Source organism: Lygodium microphyllum, chromosome 11 (genome assembly GCF_053477565.2).
Source record: "Lygodium microphyllum isolate KBCC chromosome 11, Lygodium_microphyllum_v1.1.10, whole genome shotgun sequence".
NCBI lineage: Eukaryota > Viridiplantae > Streptophyta > Polypodiopsida > Schizaeales > Lygodiaceae > Lygodium > Lygodium microphyllum.
In genome coordinates, this window is record NC_141145.1 from 129257566 (window position 1) to 129266818 (window position 9253).

Sequence of the window (9253 nt, forward strand, 5' to 3'; positions counted from 1 at the left end):
TTAGCATGAAGAAAGTTAAGAAGTCCCCTAGAAGTTATGGTCTACCCATTGAGTTTTTTTTGGTATTTTGGGAAGATTGTAAGCGAGGTACATGCAATCTCCTTAATTAGATTAGAAGTAGAGGTAATTTTGAAGGTAGTCTGATATGTAGTTTGACTTTTTCTCACACGAGAAATATCCATGAAGCAATCTTGAATTGGGTATTTTCTCTTGACTATGTCTTATCATTAGATCATGAATTTTGATAAACCATATGATAGAGTGAGGTAGGATTTGGTCTTGGTAGTTCCAGAACAAATGGGGTCTAGAGAAGTCTTCTATGGGATGGTTAAAGCTTTCTTTGTTAATATTTTGTCAAGATCTTGGTTAATGGGTATTTTAGGGATTATTTCTTTTCTTATAAGAAAATTTGGTAAGGCTTCCCTTTAGCACCTTTGCTATTTGCAGAAAGCATATGATCCTCTTCTTCATAATATGGATATATACGAATCATCTCAAGCTATTTAGACCCCTGCTTTATACAATGGGGAGTTTTTGGCAACTCAAATGTCTACAAATGATAATGTAAACATTATTGAAGAAGATGTGGACAACATTAAAGCTTTTGTTTGATTTATATTAGAAGTTCGCTTATGTGTCTAGTTTGTTGGTCATCAGTAAGATTAGATTGGGATCCTCAATCTTTTTGCTTGAGAAGATGAATGAGTACTTTCAATGAATCGGTTTGAAAGATATTGCTCTTTACTAAAGCTATAAGATATTTTGTCTATTAAATAACGAAGGGATAACTTTGAATTAGAGATCTCTTTGGTTTCTACCCAAGATCAAAATTAAAATGGAGTATTGGTTCAAGGTTCCTCTTTCCTTTTTTAGTAAATTGGCAATGTTTACACAAATTCTATAGTCATTTACAATTTTTATGGCAATGATTTGTCCTTTCAACAAAATTACATGGGGAGGAAGTAACTTTGGCATAATGACTCTCATCATTCTTGGAATTTGATATCCTAGGCAAAAGTCATTCCAAGCAAAACTCTAGGAGATCTTGGCCTCAAATCATTTTTTTAATAGATCTACTAAGTCCAGTCAAAAGTGGCTTCAGAGATTGCCAACTTTGACTCAATCTTGGGCTATCCTATTGAAGTTTTGGATAGTTATTGCTCCAAATATTCTTTAGCTAATGTGGCTTCATGGATAAGGATCATTTCGCAAGTGGAATGGTAGTCAACTAATAAAGATGACCCCTTGTTGAATATGTCCATTTGGTTAAAGTCCTTTATTGGATGACCCCCAAGAAAGCACTCAAGTTCCATTAAAAGGGTTTTCCAAAATGGTGTGATATTTGGGATGGTGGCAATTAAAGTTAAAGATGATTGGCACACACTAGATATAGGATGGAATTTTGTTGGCAGCATCTAAGCATTAACAAAGTTGTGGTATCAAGGCTTGCATCTATTTTGGTTAGGTCAAATGATGACTTGATTATCCAAGCTCAGTCTTATAATAAACACTCTCTAAAAACTTGAAAGTTTGGTTTTTGTGGCCTTGACAACAACGTCATTCACTTACTTGAATTTCCTGATATGGGGAGTGGTGATAACTAGGTTACCCACTTGCCACCATTTTGCAAAGTGGAGATGGTTAGATACTCATTGTCCCATTTGTAAAGGTTTTGAGAAGTGTATGTTCCACTCCTTCTGGTTTTGTAGGTACATTAAAAGGTATTGGAAAAAGATCTAGGATTGACTGAGTAGACCTCAAACATATAATGCAATTATGTGAAAGCATGCTTTGTTAGGCCAAAAAGATTGAATGTCATATGCTGCTTGAAATAGAGTGTTGTTTTGCTAAAGAGTGCATAAATCTAGTTCTTTTTAAAGGGAAGACTTGGCTTTTAGGAGATCCACTAGATCATTCTGAGAAGTTTTGTTGGTGGGCATGGGACCTATTGAAGGTTAAGTCTATGGATATTTCTTGGAAGTTGGTTTGTATGAAGCATTGAAGCTCAATTAGAGCTTGGCTTCTCTTTGTAAGGTTGTACATGTTTCATAATATACATATCCGTTTTACATTTTGAAATACGATAGACACTAAACTAGAATGGGGTGTATTTTACTTTTTTTTTCGGCGGGGGGGGGTGGGGGGGTGGGGGGGGGGGGTGGGGGGGGGTGGGGGGGGGTGGGGGTGGGGGTTGTCACCTCATTGGTTGCTTTACCCTTGTCTATTCCTCTTTGTGGAGGTGTTCCATTAGGGTGGTGCCATGGCTAGCTTAAACTAGACTTTGTGGAAGCCTTGCAAAGTAAGAACTTGTTTGCACTAGGCCGTGGGTGTTGAACTTGGTTTGAACACCCAAAAAGCATTTAGTTGATTCAATAGGCTGCCCCTTTAGAAATTGCAAAATTTTTGTGTTTGTCCCATTTTATTAAAAATGTTTTCATGGAGCATGTGTCCAAAAAGTGTTACTTTTCAAAATCTAATGCATTGATTCCATGTACAAACACTTTGAACCATGTCCTCTTCCATTGCTTGACAATGTTGTGATTGCGAACTCAAGATTGGTTGCAAACCCAAAAGCCATGGGAACCTATGAATTTGACAATAAGTTCCCCCAGACCTCACTAGGCCTAGTGGGAAAGGGATGACCTAAAGTGAACATGGTGTGACATGTTCTTTTATCTCCTTGCTAAAACGTGGATATAGTACTTTGAAAGCCTTAACTTACTAAAAATATGGCTACCTCTACTTTGAAAGCTAGGAAAAGGCTTTAAGAGTGGCATTACCCTTACTTATCAAGGTTACATTTGGGAGTACGTAGCCGCGTCTCATTTTGTAGGGGTTAAAAGTGTGATGGAATGGAATGGTTGGAGGCTGAAAAGAAAGAAGGGGAGAGTGAGAGAAGCGTACAGGAGAGACAGAGAGAGAGAGAGAGTACGTCCAAGGAGGTGGCCACTGCAGCCATACATGGTGGGCATTCAAATGCATGCTTCCGCCATGGCGGTGTCATCACATGCATCCCCCTGAGAAAAGAAAGAGCCTGCAGCTGGCGGTAGAAGCTTTTCATCCGCAAGCAGTTAAACGACCCAGAACATATATGTTTGTATATATGTAAGAAGGATATGCACATGCATGCATATACGTATGTGTACCTGTAGAAACATCGACATATTTCATGCGATCAAAGAAAAGCTTAGCCGCATGCGATATTTTTCCGTCGATTTCAGGGAAAGAAGAAATAGTGTAAAGCGGAGGAGCATTGAAGGCAACGTATGAGCTTTACCAACCACCTGCAAGCATGGTTTTATGGGAAGAACAGATGCTTCAGGGAGGTCACTTGAATCCTCTGACACAGGAAGAGCGTCGAGTGGGGGGCCCGGGATGGGGGGGACAGATCAGCACCGGAAAAGAGTACGCCTCAGGAGGGAACATGCAGCTGCTTGGTAGGTAGAATTTTAGAATGAACGAGACTATTAAACAATCGATTTAATGTATTACATAAATAAATAAATTAATAGCCCGAGTCTCACCCTACCTTTTTTTTAAATAAATTAGCCTCCCTTCGATTTTCAGTTTCTTCACTTGTGATCTCTATAACTATTTTCATTGATTCCAATGTCCATGCCACGCGCACGTTCACATGCCTTACAAAGTTGAAGCTACAAGCCACATGTCCTTGTAAGGAATCAGATGCTTTAGTGGCTCACAAACTCAGAACTTCAAAATGGGTCCATACTCAACCCTTACATGCATCAAGCGCTTGGGAGGTGTAAGGTCTGAGATGCTTTTAGAAGTTCGCCCATAACACTCAAGGTAACCATTTCAGAACTTCAAAATGGGTCCATACTCAACCCTTACATGCATCAAGTGCTTGGGAAGGATAAGGTCTGAGCTCTTTTTAGAAGTTTGTCCACAATGCTCAAGGATAACCATTCCACCCATTCACACATATACATGGTCACTTAAGAGGTGTGTCAACACACAATGGCATATCCTTACTTGCATCAAGTACTCAGAAGGATAAGCTCTTAGCCCCTTTTGGAAGTTTCTCCATGATTCTCAAGGTGACCATTCCACCCATTCATGCATTTACATGGTCTCTTAAGAGGTGTGTAACACACAATGCCAAGGCATATACACAGTTGCTTAAGAGGTGTATCACAATTTGAAAGGACACAATGCCAATTCCCACCATTAGCTTGAATGATCCTATCAAAGTCTTGAATGGTTAATCTCAAGGCACTCATATGCTTCTCCAGGAGGATGATCTTTTGAGCACTTAGTAAATTCTCTCTTACCCATGGTTACATTTGCTAAACAACAATGCCCCAATTGGAAATCCATTTAGCACCCAAGTGCACATAATAGGAAAACCCTTGGAGAAGCTCTTTATTTGGTAATATTGTGCTAATATTAACGTTAAGTGTTTCAATTAAGTGTGCAAAATGATATTTGTTCATGTGAAAACAAAAAAGATGGTTTAGCACACACATAATAGTTCATAAGTTGTAACTAAGTTTTCTCATTTGAATAACAAGTACAGAGTGCTTACTTGTTGAGAATATAATGTCATGTGAACCAATTGATAGGTATGTGCTAGTAAGTCACATGTAGGTTTTGCAATCCCTAAAATTTAAGAACAATATAAGATAAAGTGAAAGTATAAGCAAGTAAACAAAATTATAGGTGTGAAACTTCACTATAAGACTTAAGGTTATTATAGCCCTATAGTTTTCCATCTTACAAGAAAATTCAAAGATTTGCCATAGCAAACATCAGAAGAGCCATTCATAATTGCTCTTCATGCCATGATGCATTGCCAAATGGTAGGGTGAAAGGTAGATGAAAAGGAGAGTTGGTATTTGGCTTGGGTAAGAGTTTGATCCAATGGTTACTAGGGAGTTAATCAATGGAGGATGAAGAATCAATGATAATAGTGGGAATAACTCCCTACTATTCACTCTATCTCTTCTTCTCTCTAATTCTTTCTCTTCCCCTCTCTCTCTCTCTCTCTCTCTCTCTATATATATATATATATATATATATATATATATATATATAGATCTCTCTCTCTCTCTCTCTCTCTCTCTCTCTCTCTCTCTCTCTCTCTCTCTCTCTCTCTCTCTCTCTCTCTCTCTCTCTCTCTCTCTCTCGCTCTCTATAGCACTTTGGCCATTTATTGTATTATCAAGAAAAATGATGATGATTCCCAAAAAGAGTCCTTAGCCCTTCGAGGTAAAGCTATCATATAGCCTTGCTTTCAACTATTATTGTTTCATCTTTCTCTATGCCTATAGTTTCATCTATGGCTGCTTTGAGCTCCACATTCCTCCATATGTCTAGTTCATGTCCATTGATCAGTTCATCCATCCTAGTAGCTAGAGATAGCAATTGATGTTGACGATGCTTCCTAGGGGCTATGAAACTTTGTTATTATTATTTTTGGATTTCCCTAATCCATAGTGAATTTATTCTTAAGACACAAAATGGAAATTTTCTATGTGTGTGTGTGTGTGTGTGTGTGTGTGTGTGTGTAGCCAAATACTAAATATCAATACAAGTAATGTAACAGTACATCTCACAACCTCATTACAAAGGATTTTATATAACAAAAATATAAATCCATGCCTAAAAAAGTTCATAAACTTGTTGAAAACAAACATTAACAAAGCAATATGTTTTAAATCCACCTAGAGCACAACATGTTTCCATGGGGATGTGCTCTAGTAGCTACATTAAGGTGAATTTCCACTTCAAGCAAACCACCCCTATATATACAAAATTGAGACAGAGTGGGGTTTAATTTGAGGGACCATGTCCTATTCTATATGTTGCTAGATTTCACTATTAAACACGATATCAAAGAGCTAGGTTTAGCTAATTTGATGGCACAATAAGGGTGTGATATGATATGGAAGGAATCAATATTGAGTAATTGCTTTAGTACAAGTGCTTGCTCTCTTGGTAGCTTTGAATACATGGGAGGAATCCTTTTTTCTGATCCATAAGTTGCATTTTGGGTCTTTGATTAATGTGGTTTTGAACAAATGAGAATTGGGAAGCTGTAGTTGATTACCAAGTTAAGTAGATAGTGATTTTGAAAAATTTACATCCTAGGGTAGCTTGCAAGGACAGGCTCGTACCTTCTTTTATCTCCATTACATACATATATTTCTTTTGAAATAACCCATGGGGTTTTCCATGGAGCCATGCATGCTAGGCCCAAAATCAACTTTTAGATTTGGCTAGTTTCATGTTTTTGAGAAACCAAAAATTGGTTACATTGCTAGCAAATTGAGGACTATATCTACACCAATTGTAGATTGAGGCAAGGGAGGGGATGGTTTTCAACTTCAAGATAGAACTAGATTTGTGGGGCTTTTAGTGTAAGAACTATTAAACCTTGTTTCTAGGGAAAGTTTCCAATCCATCTTTTGATCAATTATGAGATTATCAATGCAAGTTGATTAGACCAGACAAAAAATTGTTTCTAATTTCATATAAAGGAAAGAAAATTGGTTAAGAGTACTTTCAAATTGAAGGAAGAAAATAATTGCAAATTGATCTCACAATTGGTTATTGATTTGCACTCTCATGTGAACAGCTCCCATGTGAAGTTGGTGGCTCCAATAACAATATATTCAAACAAGAGGAAGAGGAACTCATATATATTATGACATGGTGTTCGAGAGCTTGAACTTGTAAACCAATTAATTGTCACCAAAAGGCAGTGATTATTGAGTTTGATGCACATTTAGAAGGAGATTGTTTTTGCATAAGAAAAAAATGTAGCATTCTTCTCACAATACATGAGCTTTTTGCAACAATTTTAAAAAGAAAATTTCAACTTTGTGACTGTTGCAGCATCTAATGAGGTTTTTTTCCATTGTCATTGTCACCGAAAACTTTATCCCATGCAAATAGTTTCTAGCATGGGTGGAGATGTTGCTTGCCATAGACTATTTGAATTAGAGGTACATGTTTGCTTGAATTATTCTAGACTTTGCCATAGCTAGCACATGCTCCAATAAATTTTTGTGACTGTTTCGAGTCATGAAGATGTAGACATGGAGAAGGTAGATTGGATGTCAATCACTATTGGACCTTGCGTGAGCCTTGATTGAAGACATCAGAGAGGCTCCAAAGGGTTTTCTAGTTAGCAATTTGATAGGGAAGAGTATGGGACTTAATGCCATGCCAAATTTTTTTCTGCTAGAACCTTGGCTTTGAAGACGCATGTTCTTAGAGCGTTTGACAAGATGGAGTGTGCACTGTGTGCATACTTTCTAGGGCAGTTAATCCATGGTAGTGCAGTTACGTCGCGCAAGGTAATGTTGGTCACCGGTGTGACACTGTGGAGTGTGGAGAGAAGGGTTAAATGGCGTTGTGCGGTGTTTCTTAAAGGCGGAAGTTGGTGAGTGCATGGAGAGGCTTAGCTGGCAGGAAAAGTACAGGAGCGAGGGCTGACAGGGCAGGTGCCACGGAGGAACGGGGTTGAGGTTTAAAGGCAAGGCGAGGGACGCAACCTTGCAGTGATCAGTACCGCTGAAGCGCAGTAGCGAGGGAGCGGTCAGCTACAGGCGGTGGTCTCAGAGAAGGATCATACACAGTCTTCCTGAGAAAAAGATTGTGAGAGGCAGGAAGCCATGGCAGGTCGCGCGCTGGTAGTGCTGTGTCTGCTGCTGGCAGTGAGCGCCGGTCTCGCGGATGCGAAGAGCTCTAAACTGAGGAGGCTGAACTCAGGCTACCCCAAGTCAGGGTACTCGGGTGGCGGGTCCAGCCCGGTGTCGTCCGGGAGCAGCCCATCGGCGCCATACACCAGCAGCCCGTCCAGCGGATCGTCGCCGGTAGTGACGCCGGTGTCACCAACTCCTGATGTGACCACTCCGAGCTCACCGGTGACTATCCCGCCGGTGACTGCGACTCCCACCGGCGGCTATGGCGGCTATGGCTCACGGAGCGGGTCGGGCACATCCGGGTACGTGGGCGAGTCTGCCGTTATGTGTATCTCCTCCGCTAGTTCATGTCACGTAAGGGTTGTCTGATGTTCGGTATCGCTTGTGTGGCAGGTTCTGGGGCCGTAACCCGGGCCGCGTCCCTCGCCTGCTGTCGCTGGTGTCCACTATCGTGAAGATCTTCGGGCCCCGCGCTCTTAAATTCTTTGGCAACCGCAACCTCCTAGGGGCCATCAAGGACGCCAGCCCGGACCCCATGACCTCTCTCGCCCGCGAGGGCTCCGCCTCCCTCATCAACTCCTATGCCTACTCTGACTTTCCCCTCTCCGCCGCAGACGTCATCTCCCAGTTCAATTCTGCCCTCGACACCCCCGAGGCCGCCGCCCTCCAGGCCTCCAAGTTTCAGCAGTTCAACGAGGCCGTCTGAGCTGCCTCTCCCACCCGCACCCCTTCCCCCTTCACCCCTCCCTATGTGTCTCTTCTTACAGTACCTCCTTCATAATCCGTTAATGTCGCACTCTACCGTTCCATGCTACTCCTTGCCCTCGTTTTCCTGGTTTTTTCTTTCCTTTCACTATTGAGGCCTTCTGCCTCTCTATTTGTATGTTCGGGACTCCGACTTGTAAAGGTTTATCCGCTCTTCTAATGACAGTATTCTATTATTTCAAAGCAGCACTGCATCCCTCGCTCTCATTTTTATTATTAGTTGTTTGGCTACTCTGATTTTTACGATTGCCTCGAAGTCTCTGATTTGTCCTGCCAAAAGCCGGAGCTGTCTATGGTGTTATGTGGCAGGCTACAACTATTGACGCTCTGGAGCAACTACTCGTCATACTGCTTTATGATCATTCCGCCTCTTTACCCGACTCTGTGTCGTTGGCCACGTTCGAGTTTCTGTGAAGATAGCGTCTTGCGTAGCTTCGTGTAGGCATTGAGAACGTTGTTCCCACTTGTCAGGGTTCCGAAGTCGAGGAATGTGTACTGTTTGAAAAAGATTTCTAGTAGATTTAGCCGTGCTTCAAATTTGTAAAGCTATAGTTGCTTCACTACGGTTCCATGAAAATTGCTATCGTGTCACTGACGAGGAAACAAAGTACTTTAACTCAAGTAGGTGTCGAGAGGTATTTAGATATGAGCTCATGTATGAATGCATGTGATTCTAGCGCTATACATCATATCATGCATGTCGCTCTGTGCCGGTGTTTGTTGTACGCATATTGTACCGGTTTCCAGAAGTGCAATTTTCACGAGCAAGATGACAAATTTCGAAGTGGGGCAGTGAGGGATGTGCACGGAGAGAGAGG

General features: G+C 41.0%; 1 protein-coding gene across 1 annotated transcript; it reads left to right on the plus strand.

The window, feature by feature from the left end:
- The first annotated feature begins 7513 nt into the window (after nt 1-7513).
- LOC148029372 (uncharacterized) lies at nt 7514-8618 on the plus strand. The gene is made up of 2 exons (XM_087688175.1): nt 7514-7972; nt 8064-8618. Exons 1-2 carry the CDS (start codon nt 7641-7643, stop codon nt 8374-8376), a joined length of 645 nt encoding a protein of 214 aa, XP_087544301.1. The 5' UTR covers nt 7514-7640; the 3' UTR covers nt 8377-8618.
- The last annotated feature ends 635 nt before the right edge of the window (nt 8619-9253 follow it).